This window comes from Lepidochelys kempii, chromosome 1, assembly GCF_965140285.1.
Source record: "Lepidochelys kempii isolate rLepKem1 chromosome 1, rLepKem1.hap1, whole genome shotgun sequence".
In the NCBI taxonomy this organism is placed as follows: Eukaryota; Metazoa; Chordata; order Testudines; family Cheloniidae; genus Lepidochelys; species Lepidochelys kempii.
The window spans coordinates 255,189,805-255,208,732 of NC_136380.1; the positions used below are offsets into that span (position 1 = coordinate 255,189,805).

Below are 18,928 nucleotides of genomic sequence, written 5' to 3' on the forward strand. Positions count from 1 at the left end.
CAGTGGGAGAATCCCTCCTGTCAACATAGCGCTGTCTACATTGGGAGTTTGGCTGACATAAATGCATCACTCAGGGGTATGGATTTTCCACACCCCAAAGGATGTAATTATATCATATTAGTTCATAATGTAGTTCAGGGCAGAGTCAAAAGTTTTAAACTCTAAATTTGTCCTATTTTAAAACTGTTTTGGCCAATAGTAGTATCTGGAGAAATCTGAGTTCTTTTACACTCTACTCCTCCCTGGCCAAGAAACTAACAAAGACAGTTCTGTACAGTTTACCAAAAATTCCCAACACATTGGTACTGGTACGGCAGCACCTGCTAACAAAATCGTCAGATCTAGGTTCCATTAATCCTCATGCACAAAAATTAACTGTAAGGAAAAGGTCAAGTAGAATCTCATAAAAAACAGAATGTATCTTTTGTATATAAAAGTTCTGCCTGTTTGAATGTACAGTGATGGTTAAACAAAAGCTACCATTAATTTCAATTTAATTTGCAACACAGGAAAATGGAAGTTCAGAAAAAAAATGTATATTCAAACCATGATGGTTTCACAAATAATGAAACATGCACAAATATTTTAAGAGGTCCCTTGAAATATGGCAATGAAAAAAAATTACATTTACGTCAGCCATGTGCAAAGTATGCTGCATGGAGCTCACACGACAGCAGGGGATGGGGAGCAGCACAACTTAAGTTGTGGCTCCTGACTCTTTGGGTCTAATTCTGCCTGCAAAACATGCACTGAAATTCAGTGAGCTTGATTTTGATCTTATGTAGGTGAGAACTGGGAGTGATTCCACTGGAGACAATGGGGGAAGTGACATCAAAATAAGGCGTGACAAGTGGTAATACCAGTGTCTCCTAGCACAGACTGATTCTTTACCTGTAAAAATAAAGTTCTAACTCTTAAAATTCTAATAAAACTTAATGTTAGGTTATTAATTTGAATCACATTCCATATTCTGACATCAACAGGCTTCATGCGAGGCACTTGCTTTGAATTAACATTTTCATGAGTACATAATCAGACAAGCCCAAGTTGGAGCCTCTACTGATAGTTAGTTTCTGAACCCCTATTATAGGCATTTGTGCACTTATGCACTAACTTCAGGGTTTTATTTTAATGCAAGTGCCATCTAGTGTCTGCATTTACATTTACAAGCAAGTTTCACCCAGGAAAAAAGCGGGGGGGGGAGGGGGGAGGGAGAGCTGGTTCTGAGAAAAGTGTAATGTTCAACAATTCCATTAAAGTTAAGCACTTATTTGCTATATTAGCATTTCTTGGAACAAACAGCGCTATTAAATGCAAACATTTGTACAATTCATAGACCAAATGCAGACACACCATCTTGGCTATAATCTGAAACCTTGGTAACTTCTAGACCACAGTATAAGCACTTTTTTCTTTTTAATAATCAGCTGTTTCAGCAACACAATGAGGACACAACACACACTGCAGTGATTTTGTGTTTTCCTGTTTTTATTTAGAAGTTCCAAGTTCCCAGAAATTCACCAACTTTGGTGATTTGCCTCCCAACTACTAAATGTAAAACAAAAATAAAGGGCTAATCTGTCAGTCTCAAATCATACTTATCTTCAGTCATGATCCTGCATCTCAAACCACTAAGTCATCCACACAGAAACCCATTGGAGAGAGCTGCACCAGCAGATCCAATTACAGGTGCAGACCTTTCAAGTTTTATGCTAAGCACATCTATCAGTTGTTAAGTCATATGATGTGCAAGGTAACATTTGACCTTTCGAACAACATACCCAATGGCACTAGAATTCCCATCAGCCCTTGTGGAACAACTGTCAATATCAAAGGAGTCAGCACACCCCAGGACCATGTTTTGATTATGTGGGCTGTGTCTGAACCCTGGCTAGTCTCTTTCATGCTTTTTGTTAGGGTTAAGACCACTCCCTACTCATCATTTTTTACATAACTACCACTACCATATGTCTACACAATATAGACTAGTGTTTGCAAACAGAGCATCTTCCCACTGCCAGGAGTTCTGTATGTGACCTGCCAGAGGACTTCAGCTGGCATCAGGGGCTCCAGTCACTTGGGTGCACACTGAGTTAGGCAAGAGTTATATATTAAACTGGCTGATGAAGGGTGTACTGCAGTCTGCAGGCTTATTAGCGACAGTCTGGTTGAGCCAGGTCTGCAGTTCTGCTAATGGAATTTCATGCATTTTTGTGGGATCATTATACATAAAGGCAACAGCATCGGTTTGTTTACCCCTTCTGCATACTAAAGGGCACCGTACCACAAAAATGTTACTTTTGAGACTCTGGGTAATAACAAGAGCATCCTCGACCAGTCATATTTCCAAAATAGGGAGTGTACTTTCTGAGCACTCTGCAGTCAAGAGGTGTGAAAGATGACAATGACGATTTTAGTCAGTTCTGTGGAAGGCATTGCTTTGCCAGTGGTTTCGGATGGTCTCAGTTACATCCTAGCCTTTAATAACAGCGATAGGTCTCAATTTAATAGCTTTCTTGCTGATGCCAGCAGCATGGCAGGTGTTAACCACATCTGTCACATTCTTATAGGATTCTGGTGCCTGAAAAAAATGAGACACAAAATTAGACACATGCCTCTTGCTTTACCCTTCAACTCTGTTAAAATAGGGGAACTTACTCATTGGAGGAACTAGTTATTTTGACACAGCTAAAAGATTACTGAACCACTTGAAGGACATAGCAATTTTCTGTCTTATTCGGTGTGGGGTGGGGAAATCAAGCTATTTTGAAGATATTCAGGAACTGAACTTGCCACTACACGGGACTCAGCACCAGGAGAGAGAACACCGGGTGCCTGCATCATGGAACAAGCCACTCCAACTTCCTCCCAGAAAGAGGCAGCCTATAAAGGTTAACTTTCACAGCCCTATTAGTGCCTGGAATCATCAGAGTAAACCTCCATGGAGTTTTCTCTGATGCCATCATTTGGGCAAAGGACTAGATTGGGCTGGTTTTGAATGCAGGCTCTTCATGTCAGAGAATGTGTTGTTACAGCACTAGCCCATTAAAAACAACACACATTAAATGCTCCTTCCTTAATAAAACTTTGAGGTACCAAAAAACACCAACAGCTGTGAACCATTTTTGAGAAGCAGATTGTTCATGGACAAAAAACCACGAAGAATGTCCTTCCTCCTGGCCTAAGCAAATACAAGAGTTCTAGGTATCCTAAAAGCAAAACAATATCTGCATATTGCCAATTCTAGAAGCTGAAGTGCAAGATGTAGTTAGAGTTGGCAAGCACATCACAGAAGGGTGGAAACCCAAGGAATATGGCCAAAAGGCTTATATGGCACCAATATCAAGTCTCTTTGCACAATGGAAAGAAATTATTCCTATCCCCAGAAAACCAGACTTCCAGGAGGAGATTCCCTTCCTACAGCATGGGGAAATATTTAGTGTGACACTTGGAGAATTTAACAGCTTCCATCAGGAATGCATGAGCTGCTCCTCTAATGCCCCAGTGGACAAATCTATCAGAGTACACACCCAGTCACAAATTTAAAACTTACTTCTTCCATGACTAGCTTGGGGGAAGCAACACGGATGGCGATCCCCATGTCAGCCAGCTTGTCCAACACATCCTGGAAGTCCAAATTTCGTCGAGATTTGGCTCGGGACAATGCACGACCCTAAGCAATAGATTTAGATTATTTCACTTTGTTTTGTAATCACCACGAGGAGTAAGAGTTGCATTACTAAGACCGACAGACAGTGGGGGGGAAATAAATAAATAAATAAAAATCACACATCTAGGTGTTTCATTCCAGGCAAGACAGCATTTGCAGAAGTGATCATGCACATATTTTACATTTAAACTAACCAGAGACTTGATGGGACAGAATACCCAAAAGGAAGACTTTCTGGGTATCTCTGGTGCTTTACAGAGCAAGCGACTTTTAACAAGTCAGCATACATTAATATTTAGTAGGAGGTGTGTGTTGTACACAAATTCCAAGTAGCAAAATGGGGAGTTTGATGCACAGATCACGTGCCTCAGGCGAGCTGAGAAACAGGAGGCAGAACTAAAATGCATTGGTGTGCTGGGGTTCCTGCATAATCAATAGCACATCCTAGAGCACTAATGTTAGGGATCACTGTTAGGATATAGATATTCAGGCCTGTCTGTAAAGGCCTATACTCTAAGAATTTAGGTGTATTCTTATCACTTGGCTAGTGATAGAGGTATAAAAGAAAGAATCAAAATCACTGTCTGCTGGTGTAAGGGCCTTCTCTTACTGTGACAGTCTGAGGCCCTGTTCTTAGGCTAAGGCCTTTGGCTAAGCAGTAGAGGCAGCCATAAGCTGGGAAGCAAACAGTCACATCCTCACATTCCAAACTAGTCACACTGAAATAAGGTGCTATTCGGCTGTTAGGAATATAATCCTGTCCTGATAGTGCCTATCACCTCCAGAGAAAGGGAAGTGCCTAGAAAATGTAAAAGGAAACTTAGTTTGATAGCATCCTGTCTGGCAAGAACTCACTTATCAATAGCTGGGATGTGAAATCCTCGCTTCTGTGTTGTCTTGTCATTGTAGTTCCCACTTTGCTATTGTTTGTCTGTATAATCTCTGTCTGGTTCTGTGATTGTTCCTGTCTGCTGTATAATTAATTTTGCTGGGTGTAAACTAATTAAGGTAGTGGGATATAATTGGTTACATAATCATGTTACAATATGTTAGGATTGGTTAGTTAAATTTCAGGAAAATGATTGGTTAAGATATAGCTAAGCAGAACTCAAGTTTTACTATATAATCTGCAGTCAATGAGGAAGTGACTGGGTGTGGGTGGGGGTGGGCATGGGCATGTGGGTAAGGGAGATGGGAACAGGGAATGGGGGTAAGAAAATTGGAATCATGTTTTGCTAAAGGGGGAAATGGGAACAGGGAATGGGAGTAAGGAAGTTGGAATCATGTTTGGCTAAGGGTAGGAATGGGAACAGGGACACAGGTGTAAGGCTCTGTGGTGTCAGAGCTGGGAAGGAGGATACTAAGGAAGGAAACTGGAATCAGGCCTGCTGGAAGTTCACCCCAATAAACATTGAATTGTTTGCACCTTTGGACTTTGGGTATTGTTGCTCTCTGTTCATGTGAGAAGGACCAGGGAAGTAAGTGGGTGAAGGAATAAGCCCTCTAACAATCACTACATGTACAACAATCCACAGCATGAAGGTATCTAGGATCCCTGTAGGTTTCTCTTTTCACCCAAACTGCTACGTAGTCAGTATTCCCAATCTGGGAATTAACTGGGCAAGGAAGCTGCAACTATTTATTTCCACTGGTAAAGAAGCCCGAGCACCACCTCCTTCTACCAAGGGAAGTGCTTTGCATGGGCATCCTCAAGACTTTCATTCCCGTTCGGGCGGTTAGTGTTTGGTGGGGGGGGAGCTCTGTCCACCACACCAATCCTTCCTGTAAGCAAGGAAGGCCATGCACAGCTCCCTCCAGAGCCATTCAAAGTTTAGTGTTAGCCAGAGAAAGAGGCATCAAGAGTGCACGAGGCATACCGTTCGCAGCACTCCCTAGGCTGGAGATCTGGGAATCTTATCTCCCCTACTCACAAGTGTAACAGCACACTGGCTGCCCCTTGAGCAGCTGTTTCTTGGATATCCCATCACAACCCCTTCTTTAATGGTGTTTTGTACTTACAGCTCCATGGCACGTGGTTCCAAAGGTCTCGGTCATGCCTTGTTCGGTACCAGTAAGAACATAGCTGCAGGTTCCCATTGTTCCGCCAATCAGTACTGGCTGTCCAGTCAGCTAGGGGTGCAAACAAAAATAATCCCAATTTAAGATCAAATTCACTCAAGATTTAAAATAGTTTTGATCAATAAATAATAAGGGGGACCAGGGCACCATCACATATCCATAAAGGAGTTCTGGCAAGCCTCTGGCTGTGTACCCAGGAGTTCTGAGTCACTAGATGACAGGAAAATGCAGGCAGTGTATAAAGATGTTCATCATGAAGAGGCCAGGCAAATAGACACAGTTTGTCCTAACACATGGGTGGGAAAACTTTTTGGACTGAGGGCCACATCTGGGTATGGAAATTTTATGGCGGGCCATGAAATTGGGGGTTAGGGTGTGGGAGGGAGTAAGGGCTCTGGCTTGGACAGCAGGCTCTTGGGTGGGGCCAGAATGGAGGAGATCAGGGTGTAGGAGGGGGCTCAGAGCTGGGACGGGAGGTTGGGGTGTGGGGGGGAGGTGAGGGCTCCAGCTGGGGGTGCAGGCTCTCTGGTGGGACTGGAGATGAGGGTACAGAAGGGTGCTCCAGGCTGGGACTGAGGTATTTGGAGGGCGGGACGCGGATCAGGGCTAGGGCAGGGGGGCGGGAAGGTGTCAGGGTGCAGGCTCCAGGCAGCACTTACCTTAAGCAGCTCCTGGAAGCAGCAGCAGCTCCCGGAAGCAGCAGCAGCTCCCCCCTCCGACTCCTACATGGAGGCCCAGCCAGGCGACTCTGCGTGCTGCCCCATCTGCAGGCGCAGCCCCTGCAGCTCCCATTGGCCCTGGTTACCACCCAATGGGAGCTGCGGGGGCTGCACTTGGTACAGAAGCAGCATGTGGAGCCCCCTAACTGCCTCTATGCGTGGTAGCCAGAGGGGGCATATGCCGCTGCTTCCGGGAGCTGTGGGGACCATGGCACGTGCAGAGCAGGGCAAACCCCTGACCCCGCTCCCTGGCTGGAGTGGCAGCTCAAGGGCTGGATTAAAACATCTGAAGGGCTGGATGCGGCCCCCAAGCCATAGTCTGCCCAACCCAAGGAGTGGACAGAGGGCAGATAGCTAGAAGATCACGCAGGCAATTGTAGGCTGGGGAAGAAAGGTGAATCCGGAAGTGTCCAAAAGTTTCAATACAAGCCTGAGGATAATGACGGACACTGGTAAATGTTCCAATATAATTAATTTGCTACCCTGTGTGAACTGAAACAACATTTAAAGTCTTCCTCTGTTAGTAACACAGAAACCCTTCCTATTCATCTGAAACCCCCTCCCCTGCTTCCACTTCCCCCTGAAGTTATCCGTACTTGGTAATCGACAGCAATGAGAGGATGATGAGGAGGGAAAGCCCTGGTCGATCCCTTTCTGTGCACCAGCAGGGTCCGCTCTTTTCCATCCACCACATGCTGCTCCACTTTGGCGATATTATGAGACACATCATAGATCACATGAAGATCTAGGTCATCAGGGGTTGTGTTGAAGACTTTAGCAAAGGCCTAAGGGAGAAAGTTTGGATGTAAATGTAGCCCTGACATAAGTGAATGCAACTTCATTGAAGTCAATCGAGTTGTGCAAAAAATTTACTCTACAACCAAATTGGACCGATTATCTGTTCGCTGGCAGCTTGGATCCTTCTGAAAGTATTAGAAATCAATCAGGAAGACTTAGAACACCAGAAATCAGTCAAAAAGCTGTGAAACATGCCTTAGTATTTCCTCTTCTGCCAGTTTGAGGGTAACAAAAGATACCTCAGCATTTAGCTTTTGAAAATGGAGCACTGGCACTCCTGAAAATTTTACCCTCTCAACCTAGCAGAAGAAGAAATGTTAAGACATGTTATTCTACATCTTTTAGATGTAGCCCAGATGTAACCCAGTGAGACTTTTCTGCTGCTAAAAGGTATTGGACTGATTGCCCTGGAGACTGAAGTCTTCTCTTAAACCAACAAGTCGATATAGGACAGGCAGCAGAAAAGTACAAGCTTCATGGAGCTGCTCACCATCATGGCTCAACATGTTTTACCTTGTTCCAGAGACCTTTAAAAGCACCAGAATACTTGTAGCAGAACAGCAGTTCTGCTCCTACCTGTCTGGTTAGGAAAGTCATGGAAGAGCGGTTGACCCATGCATAGTTCCCAGCCGCTGCCATTCCCTTTAGGTAGTCCTGTCCCTCTGGGGAGGCAATTCTGGCGCATGCCAACTGGCGATCATTAACTATGATCTTGTCCCGTTTCATGGCTTTCTCCATAGCCACTAAAGCATCTGGGGAAAAACAAATACAACCAGCCTGTCACCTCTACCTTGAAAGGCTTCAGTTCTGGATTCACAGGCAGAAAACCCAGCTCCCCTCACAGAGGTACCAGAAGGTGGTTGAACCTTCAACTTCCTCTTAAAATTAGAAGTGAACGTGTGGAATGACTACTTCAGTTGTTGCTACACAGGGTCCCCCAGTACCACCTTCAGAGTGAAAGTGATGGAACTAGGTGCCTGGAGAAAAGACATGCTCCTTAGAGCATGTGTTTTAAGTTTTAACTACCTAATAGGTACAGTTAAAGTCCTAGGAGTATGGTTTAGAGGTCTGAGCACAGCACTCAGTGCAGGAACTCTGATGTTCTAACCACAGCTCTAACACTGACTTTTTCTGTGATCTTTGGAAAGTTACCACCTCTCTCCTTTTCCTCTTATTTCTATTGCAATAGTGCCTACGGATCCCAACCAAGGATTAGAGTCTCATACTAAGCAAATACAGACAGCTTCTGCCCTAGAGGGCTCACAATCTAGATATCTGTCCCATTCCCCCACAATCTCAAATGTAGAGAATTACCTATCTCATAAGGGCTGTTTAAGGATTAACTCATTGTTTTTAAAGCACAATATAAGTACTGAATATATGCTAATAAACTTGACTGGTTAATAGGGTTTATTGTGAGCAGCAGACTATTCCAAAGAGATTTTTTATCTTACTTCAGCTCTTGAAAAAGTAGTCTTATCACAAAATATACCTGTAGCTACTTGATGGCCCAGGCCTCTGCTGCCGCTGTGGATCATTACACACACCTGTCCCTTGTGATCAATGCCCATCTTCCTGGCAGCATACTCATTATAAATGTCATCCACCACCTGGATCTCAGCATAATGGTTTCCTGCTCCCAGGGTCCCCAGCTGCCAATTACAACAAGATATCTTAGCCATCTAGTGATTAGACACCAGTCAAAAAGAGGAATGGCTTTTTCCTTTGGAGGTATTATGAATGAAGAGTTTATGTGCAATATGGTGAATTGTAATAGAATGTGGTTAGAAGGTATGAATTGGTTAGAACGTGGAAGTCTATTCCTGAATCCCGGCTATCAAAAGGACTGTGCAGATATAATCTTGTTTATCTCCCTTGAAACTTGTAAGAAGATCAAAATACGTATTTTTTAAAAAAATGGTCCAAAAATAAATAGTTGTAGCAGGAGAATATGATTCAATAGAAGGACCAGGACCTGCCAGTAGTGCAGCCACTTTCAGCAAACACACAGAGGCATACTTAAAAGGAAGGAATAGATTCTAAAACACAGATAGTAAAGAGAAGTAGCCTTTACATGGGCTTAGTAATAGGGCTGAGGCAATGTCTACACTAGAGAGTTTACAGCGGCACAGCTGTACCAATGCAGCTGTGCCGCTGTAAGATCTCTCATGTAACTGCGCTATGCCAACGGGAGAGAGCTCTCCCATCAACGTAATTAAACCACCCCCAACAAGTGGCGGTAGCTATGTCGGCAGCAAAACCTTTAACACCAACATAGTGCTGTACACACTACCACTTATGCCGGTATGGGCTGTTTTTTTCATACCCCTGAGCAACATACATTTTGCTGACATAAGTGGTAGTGTAGATATGACCAAAAAAGTTTGTAAAAACTACAGGTGGGTTTTTTTAAAGCCTCATTCCTGGAGAAGTCAATGATGGAGATGTGGTCTGAGCATAGGACTAGGAGCCAGAATCACCCAGCTTCTAATTATGGTTTTGACACCAACTCTGTACATTTGGGAAATTCACTTAACTGTGAGAAACAGATAATTACCTGCTCCACAGGAGAGATATGAAGGTTAATGTTTTCAAAATTCTTTAAAGGTTAAAATGCTATGGAATTGCAATATATTCTCATTAATAATACCCACGAGAGCTGGAGGAAGAAGCCTTTAAATTATAGTAATGGTATGATCTCTGCTCTAGCCAGCACACCAACCCAGGCAATGAGCTATCAGCAGTGGAAGTTAAATCCAGTTCTCTTGCATGGCAGGCCAGAATTTTACAATTAAGTCACAGGACATGTTCTTCAAAGGTTTTTTTAATAAATACATTGTTGGCTCAGACAATTTAAGTCAATGTAACCAGAACAAAAAAAAAAAATCTAGAGAAGTTACCATTCCTAAAAGGTTGACAAGTGCTAGTAGTGACGAATTCAAACAGTTAGGGCCAGCTGTTTAGCAACAGATGGGAGGTCAACTCACTGGGATTTTTTTCTATAGCCAATTTTATACCTACGTAAGAATTAAATCACAGTTCTAACTGTTATTTGTTTTCCCCTATTCTAGCTCTGTCAGAAAATGGATTCAAAATCATAACTCCTCCCAAATCATGACAAGTCAAAACCTATATGAACACAGGGCATGAGTTATAGAAATGAAGCTAATTTTTTCTTGTTGTTGTTTTAAACCTCAAAGTGTTTACAACCACCTTACAGGTAACATTTACCTGAGGCAAACCTCTTTTCTTAGCTCTTGAGGAGACCTTATTGGGATCAGCCTGCAGCATCCTTCCATACTCCTCACAGTGCTCCTTGTCCTCTGCCCAGGCATAGCCTTCCCGGAGAGACCAGTCCACACCCATCTCCAGGGCCTCCTCCAAGTCCCTGCAACATCAAGACACTTTCCTCGAACTCTTAAATAAGTACTAGCACAAAGTTAACCTCACATGTGTCCCAAGGGTTCACACCCATGTCTGAAGTGGTGAAAAGCCCATGAGTTCAACTCAACCCTTTGCTGCCAACCAAAAAGCCTGTTCCACAAAGATAAAGTTTGTGAATAAAGCCACTTGCAACTTCATTGCTTCTCCTCCCCCCTATCAGGGTAAGGGCTGACATTTTAGCATCACTATCTATACAATTAAAGAAACCCTCCATTATGAGAGCTGATAACCCTCAAAGCACACTTAATTAATCCTCTGACTCCTAGATGGCTTTGTACTATTATTTCTAGCTGTATGTGTCGAGGCAAGGAATGGGCCAGGAAGTTTCTTTCCACCTCCTTCCAGCCTTCCACCTGCAAATCCCTTCTCAAAACAAAGGCCAGACACTGCCCATGCCCCAAAAGTGCACACACAGTCATTTACTTACTTGGCATTCATGGGGATGACACCCTTGGAGCCCACCCCAACTGGAATATGGTCAAACATGGCCTGGGCGAGCTGTTCCTTCACGGGCTGGACGTCACTTTCATCCAGGTTCGTACGCAGCAATCGGACACCACAGTTGATGTCAAACCCGACACCACCTGAAGGTATAAAAAACAAAAACACACACAAAGTTAATAGATGGGGCTGCTCAGTTGTGGGCCACAGAATGCTATGCTGTAGCATTTGGGCACGTTTATCTTTAATGCTGAAGTGCTTTCTGACAGAGAAAGTTTTGTATACTAGGGCCTGCAGTCTTCATCAGTCCTACTACCATATTAAATGAGAGGACAGCTGCAATCTTCTCCATTTTAGTGAATTTCCATGCAGTCTGTAGGCCCCTGGCAAGCTGACAATGCAACCCCCCAAATAGGGTAAAATTTGGCCAAAACCAAGTTCAGGGGTTCTGGGCTCTCTCTTCAGAAGTTGGGAACAGACACCCAAAACAGCGTGAAGAGAGCAAGGCTCCCTGCACTGTTTAGGTTGTAATCAACTCCTGCAGAAAAAACAGAACTCAGGATGGATGAACTGGTACCTCAACAGAGAAAAACTTTTCAGGTCACTATAAAAAACATTTCACTTTACTTCTGTACTGTAAAAGAGTGGGGATCTCAAACAGCTATTTCAAGAAAGAATTTCCAATCACCAAAGATATTTCTCAAAGTATATTACATCAGACTCAAGTTACTCTTACCTGGTGACACCACTGCCTCTGGGTCACTCATGTCAAATGCTGCCATGTTACCAATGGCAAACCCATAGCCAGAATGTACATCAGGAAGCCCAATAGATCTCTGCAAGAAAGTTCATCAGATTTCAAATGGGCAGTGGAAAGACTTCTTTTAAAATTATATACAATCCTGTTCCACGTATAGACAGGCACAATGTAAACCTTACGCCAAGACTAGTAACCAGTAACAGTATCTGGGGCAGTTTACAGATCAACACACCAGTCAGCTACCTGGATTCAGAGTTCCCACATTCCACACTGACACAGGAAACAACTTTTGAATTGAATTGTGGTATCTAAACTGATAAGCAGTTTATCATTAGGACTCATCTGCCTCAGATATAGCACATCTGCCTCATTCAATTAAACTGGATTTAATAATGACAAGCCCACAATAAAAGGCAAGGAAGTTCAAGCATGCAGAAAGTCACCCAAAATGCCAGCAGATTGCAAAACAAAGGAAAGGAAAAAAAAAAAACTATTAAGTAAGAGGCAAGCAGGAAACAGACATCATTTTCCAATATTGAATTGTATAACTGCACACAAAGTAAGTGCTTCATCCCAAACAAAAATGACCCAAGAGGTAGATGTTTAAGCTAGTTTTTGTTAGTATGACCTGTAACACAAAGAGGCCCTTTTGCAGATACTTTATTTTATGATGGCTAGAAGAGGCCTGCCCTTTCTCCTCCCCAACACTAGAAATTCAGATCTTGTCTGTCCCAGAAGACTTTATGGAGAATTAGTAATGACTTCACAGCTTTCAAGAAAATGAACCCTGATTAATTGATAAGGGTTGTGATTTTTAATCAGACTGTTTAAAACCGTTTTGAACACTTATTAAAACACAAACAGTGGGAAGAAAAGCCGTTTATTAAGAATTCAACCTTTTCCCGTCCTAAGAAAGCTCGATTTGCAACCAGGAAGCCCTCTAACATAGACAGAAGACTAGAATAGATATTTGTGACATTTCTGTGGTAAGACAAGCTGAAAAGCAATTTTAAAGAACAGTTTGCAAAACAGACAAAAACAAAACAACCCACATCCCCGATTCTTCTCCTTTACAGATCACCTTTTAGACCTTTTATAGCCCCAAGGGCAGCACTTTATTGAAAAAAATGAATTAGAGCTTTTGCTTAGTCACCATGTAAAACAACTGAAAATGAAACCACCATGTTGCTTATTGACAGTTAAGAAAAATGAGAAGTAACTCGCCCCCTACAAAAACACTTTACTCTCAGCTTCCTGAAAAGTGACACACCCTATCACGTATAGAAATTTCTTAAATGTATTAGAAGCAAAATAAAGACAAAGAAAAGTGTAGGTCCGCTATTTAGTGGGAAGGAAGAACTAATAACGGATGACACCAAGAAGGTGGAGGCATTTTAATGCTTCCGTCTTTACCAAAAAAAAATTGTGACCAGATGCGTAACACAATATCAACAAGGGGGAGGGGGACACAAGCCAGAACAAGGAAAGAACACGTCAAAGGATATTTAGATAATTTAGATGTATTCAAGTTGGTTGGGCCTGACAAAATTCACCCTAGCGTACTAAAGGAACTAGCAGAAGCAATCTCAGAACTATTTGTGATTATTTTCAAGAACTCATGGATGATTGGTGAGGTCCTAGGGGAAGAAAAAGAACAATTCTTCAGAGCAGTCACTCACATGAATAATGCCAGGTAGTGCAGCCACATTCCCAATCTGTTTCATGGCAGGCAAGAATCCACCAGCACCTGAAAGAAGACAACTGAAAGTTTATCCAAGGGACTTGCCAATGAACAGCGTTGATCATGACTGATATGGTAGCACCTTTCAAGTTGGTACTCAAAATCCAGGCAGATCAGTAGTGACCAAAAGTCATTTCAATCTGGTGGAAAATACCTGGCACTTTGGGGAGCTACAGCCCCATTAATACTGAAGAGTTTCTGAAATTCTCCCACTGTGGCTCCAGTATCAGTGCAGCTCCGACTGTTGCTAGCATCGAAGTGCCGGTATAGGCCACCTGTCTACATTTTTACTGCCATATAATCTAGACCTGTATAAGAAGGTCAAAATGCTGGCTCTCGGTCTACAACAGAGCTCCCACAAATGCTAGATTAAAAAAGGTGGGCTAATTTCTGAAAACCTTCAATAGATCATGCTACAGTGAAATTAATCTTGTGGCATCAGTGCAGAGCACAGAGGTGTTGACATAACACAAACCACCTCTACAGCTGGCACTCTTGTTGGTAAATATCAAAAGATAAACCAAGGACTGACTGGGGTATGGAGAATGAACTCTCTTTTCTTCCCACTTTGTGGTCCCTGCCGCCTTCCAGGTCAAGGCTGAAGCACTGTCAGGAAGCTTGCACTCTTGATGTCCATGCTGTACCAATATCATGAAGGTAGAAGCCTTCAGAGGACAGTGCTAAGTCAATTTAGTTTGTATTTATATATAAAGATGTTACAAAACCTAAGATCAAACAGAAATATCCCCATGTTTGTTGTTTTAGCTCCTCTGTATTATGTATTTAAGATTTCCTTCCTGCATTGTGCTGTCACATGAGAACTAGAAATTAACTGACAAGTCTATTTTCATAGCCCAATCTGAGTGAAATGCAGAAAATAACTAAAAGGATGTACATTATGAAAAGTGCAGTATATTTTAAAATCCTTTTAATTTTCAATTATTTAAAGTTCTTATCAACACAGGAATTTATTAATTATTTTTTAAACTTGCTTAAGTCCCTTAAGTCACCAGGACTGGCAAGCCAACATATTTCAGCAGCGCTATTTTCAGGATAGCGGTGTTGTTAAGCACACAGGTAGTGCATAATGTCATGGCTGGACATATGAGTAGCCTTCACTACACATTTTCATTGTTTTCTTTGATGTATGCAAGCCACATTAATTCAGGGTAGGAGGCTTTTTTAGGAGGTAAGGGTGAAAGAAGTGAAATAAGGGAAGCAAGTGTTTGAAATTTAATGAAAACAAATGAGAATGGGATCTTCCTGTGCTTACCGCCACCTCTGCAGGCATTTCGTAACTCCTCAAACATTAATTTCTCTAGCGGCTCATTTACATAAAACACTCCTTCCACCTAGAGGCAAACACAAGAAGGAGAAGAGACACAATAATGCATCATTACTGGTCTCACAAAAACTCACTTCCACAAGAAGAACTACACTATAGAACAAGAATTGCCAAGATTAATGGTATATAATAGGTTACAAAGTGTATTTTTTTTTTGTCATTTTCTTGCCACTGTTTATTTAGAAGTATATTATTTGATTAGGTTTCTGGTAGTGCTTAAGACATGCTAAAATATTCCAAAAGACAAGCCTTGAGCCAAGAAGTTTACAATCCAAACGCTCAATCCTGCAAACACTTAGGCCACGTCTATACGTACAGTGCTGCAGCAGCGCAGCTGTACCAATACAACTGTGCCACTGCAGCATGTCTCGTGAAGATGCTCTATGCCTATAATAAAACCACCTGCATAAGTGGCAGAAGCTACGTCAGCAGGAGAAACTCTCCTGTTGACATAGCACTGTGCACACGAGTATAACACGAGTATAACGAGTATAACTTGGTGTAACTTATGTTGCTCGGGGGGTGTTTTTTTCACAACCCTGAGCAACATAAATTATGCAACCATAGGTTTCAGAGTAACAGCCGTGTTAGTCTGTATTCGCAAAAAGAAAAGGAGTACTTGTGGCACCTTAGAGACTAACCAATTTATTTGAGCATGAGCTTTCGTGAGCTACAGCTCACTTCATCGGATGCATCCCGTGGAAACTGCAGCAGACATTATATACGCACAGAGATCATGAAACAATACCTCCTCCCACCCCACTCTCCTGCTGGTAATAGCTTATCTAAAGTGATCATCAAGTTGGGCCATTTCCAGCACAAATCCAGGTTTTCTCACCCTCCACCCCCCCACACACAAACTCACTCTCCTGCTGGTAATAGCCCATCCAAAGTGACAACTCTCTTCACAATAAGAAAAGGAGGACTTGTGGCACCTTAGAGACTAACCAATTTATTAGAGCATAAGCTTTCGTGAGCTACAGCTCACTTCCTCAGATGCATATCGTGGAAACTGCTGCATGGGCAAATACAGACTAACACGGCTGTTACTCTGAAACATCTCTTCACAATGTGCATGATAATCAAGGTGGGCCATGTCCAGCACAAATCCAGGCTCTCTCACCCCTCTCCCTTTTCCCCGGGGACACACACACACACACAAACTCACTCTCCTGCTGGCAATAGTGAGTTTGTGTGTGTGTGTGTGTGTGTGTCCCCGGGAAAAAAAAGGGCGGGGGGGTGAGAGAGCCTGGATTTGTGCTGGACATGGCCCACCTTGATTACCATGCACATTGTAGGGAGAGTGGTCACTTTGGATGAGCTATTACCAGCAGGAGAGTGAGTTTGTGTGTGGGGGGGTGCAGGGTGAGAAAACCTGGATTTGTGCTGGAAATGGCCCAACTTGATGATCACTTTAGATAAGCTATTACCAGCAGGAGAGTGGGGTGGGAGGAGGTATTGTTTCATGATCTCTGTGCGTATATAATGTCTGCTGCAGTTTCCACGGTATGCATCCGATGAAGTGAGCTGTAGCTCACGAAAGCTTATGCTCAAATAAATTGGTTAGTCTCTAAGGTGCCACAAGTACTCCTATGCAACCATAGACTGTAGTATAGACATAGCCTTAGGCACAAAACTACTGACATGCATTAGCACCTGTAGTATTAAAGCCTAAAATCAGACAGATGTTAGGGAGAACAGAGGTGGTGCATATGTGGCCCAGGTGGTGCCTGGGTGTACCTTAGGCTCCTAACTTGTACTTCTGGAATTAGACACAATTATACCTTGGAGCATTACGCCCTGCACGCCAGGATGTTTTCTCTGAAGTTTATTTGAACATTGCCAGATTCATGCTCTAAGGAAATCGTTAGGATGCAAAAATAAAAAAATAAAAAAAGTAAAAAAATAAATAAATCCCAGCTCCACCAGAGCTCTCTGGGGTCGGGGGAAGAGTGGTGCCTGCCTCCAAGAGACCCCCACCGCCAGCCACTTGTTACATTTTCAAAGGAGCCTCCCCGAGAGCCGCTGGGCAAAGGCATCGCCCGGATCCCGCTTTGACCTGAGCCGACGCAAAAGCACCTGCCTGGGGGCGCTGATCCGCTTCTCTCCTTGGGCCCCGCCCGGCCCTACCCCTGGGTCTGGTCCCAGGCTCAGGCCGCAGCCCCCCGGGCAGGAGCCTGGCGCGCGAAGGTCTCGCGGACAGCAACAGGCCACGCACCGCCGCGGGCTCCTCCTCCCAGCGCGGGGGCGCCAGCAGCCCCAGGGCGAAGGGCGGGGAGGGAGTCTCGGGGCAGCCCAACCCCCACCTCGGGCTCCGCGTGCGGGAGCGCGCGCTGAACGGTCGGCCACTGCCGAGCGCGAGCCCAGGACACCCCGCCCCGAGCTCACATTCATGTTGGGCACGAAGCCCTTCTTGATCCTCCAGCTGTTCTTGTCGAGCTTGTCCAGATACTGCAGCTCATCATTGTAGCTGCGGCTCATGGCGGCGGCCCTGTAGACTCCGTGTCACACACGCACCCAGCGGCTCCCACTCCCACACGGCGCCACCGGCCAGGATGCAACGGAGGCCGCCGAGGCCCAGGCTCTCTCAGAAGGCGAAAATCCAGCGAATGGGAGGGCAGTAGCTGAGGAGGTTGGACGGGACCCGCCGAGGCTCAGATTTCATCCGTTCAGTCTGGAGCGTTACATTACGCCAGCCCTGCGGTGCTCTGCGGCGCCCCCTAGCGGCCGAGCAGGGCGCTGAGCCGTCGGGAGGGTCGCCTCGCCCCCTGCGGTGTGGTGTACGGGCGGCGCGTGGTAGGAGAGCGTTCTGGCACAACCCCAGCGCGAGGAGGCGCGCGCGCCCCCGGCCCCCTCACAGAGCTCGTGCAGAGCGCAGTGGCAGGGGGTTCCGCAGCCGCCGGGTCCCTGCAGGGAAGGTGGGGGCCGGGGGCACTGGGGTGGGATCTCCCGGGATTCAGCCCCAGAGAGGGGCAGTTCGCTTGTGTGGGCCACCCCTTGCTGGTCGGTAGGGACCGAGCTCCTACTGTCCCCTGGAGCTTGCCCAGCCCCTCACACGAGCTCTGCAGCGCGATCAAAAGCGAGAGCCCCCGAGACTACCGCTCTCCCTGGGCCACGCTTCTCCCCTCAGCACCCTGCAGTCTGCCTTGCTACCCAGCAGACACTGATAATGCAACCAATACATCAGCTGCTGGCTAGGGCGCCCCAATGAATCACAGCTGGAGGAAAGCTTTCACCCCCAAAACATTTCCTGCTGAGAAATGGGGGTTTGTCAAACACAGGGCGGTGGCTGTTGTTTTTCTCTGCTGGAAAATAGGGTGTGCAGGGCAAGTCTGATTTTTTTTGGAAATTGGACATTTGTTTCATTTTTCAAAATCTTTTTTTTAATTTTAAGTTTTTATTCCCCCTTCCCTTTCAACAGCCCCTTTTTGTCACTGCAAGCTGAAGAGTGAAACTGCCAAGGGGAGCTAGGAACTCTTCCAGGTGGAACGAGGAGGTAGATATCACTAGAAGTAATTGAATGAATCATTAAAAAATTCTGCCTGAAGGTTTCTGGAAAGTGAGATTGTGGAATAGTTTCTCAAGAAAAGTGACAGGTTTCAGAGTAACAGCCGTGTTAGTCTGTATTCGCAAAAAGAAAAGGAGTACTTGTGCCACCTTGTGGCATCCGATGAAGTGAGCTGTAGCTCACGAAAGCTTATGCTCAAATAAATTGGTTAGTCTCTAAGGTGCCACAAGTACTCCTTTTCTTTTCAAGAAAAGTGGTTGTAGCTGCATTTCTTAGCACATCTAAAACTTAGGGATACAGTACTAATGAAAGTGTAAAGAATAATTCTGTACTGTCGGGGCATGAACTAGACTCGTGGGTCTTTTTCAGCTCTTAGTTCTGGAGCTTCTTGGGTACCCACTTATTATAACTAGAAAGACATCA

General features: G+C 44.4%; 1 protein-coding gene across 4 annotated transcripts; it reads right to left on the bottom strand.

Moving 5' to 3' along the window:
• Positions 1-1,467: 1,467 nt before the first annotated feature.
• Positions 1,468-17,686, bottom strand: RTCB (RNA 2',3'-cyclic phosphate and 5'-OH ligase). Of its 4 annotated transcripts, none has more exons than XM_073324637.2 (12): positions 17,386-17,683; positions 14,926-15,004; positions 13,591-13,658; positions 11,888-11,987; positions 11,138-11,294; positions 10,498-10,654; positions 8,759-8,918; positions 7,843-8,018; positions 7,065-7,253; positions 5,690-5,800; positions 3,554-3,673; positions 1,468-2,581 (listed from the first exon to the last, which is right to left on the bottom strand). In XM_073324637.2, exons 1-12 carry the CDS (start codon positions 17,476-17,478, stop codon positions 2,474-2,476), a joined length of 1,518 nt encoding a protein of 505 aa, XP_073180738.1. In that variant the 5' UTR covers positions 17,479-17,683; the 3' UTR covers positions 1,468-2,473. The 4 variants fall into 4 exon arrangements, with proteins under 4 accessions (XP_073180738.1, XP_073180758.1, XP_073180767.1 ...); XM_073324646.2 differs by lacking the exon at positions 1,468-2,581 and adding an exon at positions 4,526-4,669 and having other exon boundaries at positions 3,593-3,673; positions 17,386-17,686; XM_073324657.1 differs by lacking the exon at positions 14,926-15,004 and having other exon boundaries at positions 17,386-17,466.
• Between the last annotated feature and the right edge of the window lie 1,242 nt (positions 17,687-18,928).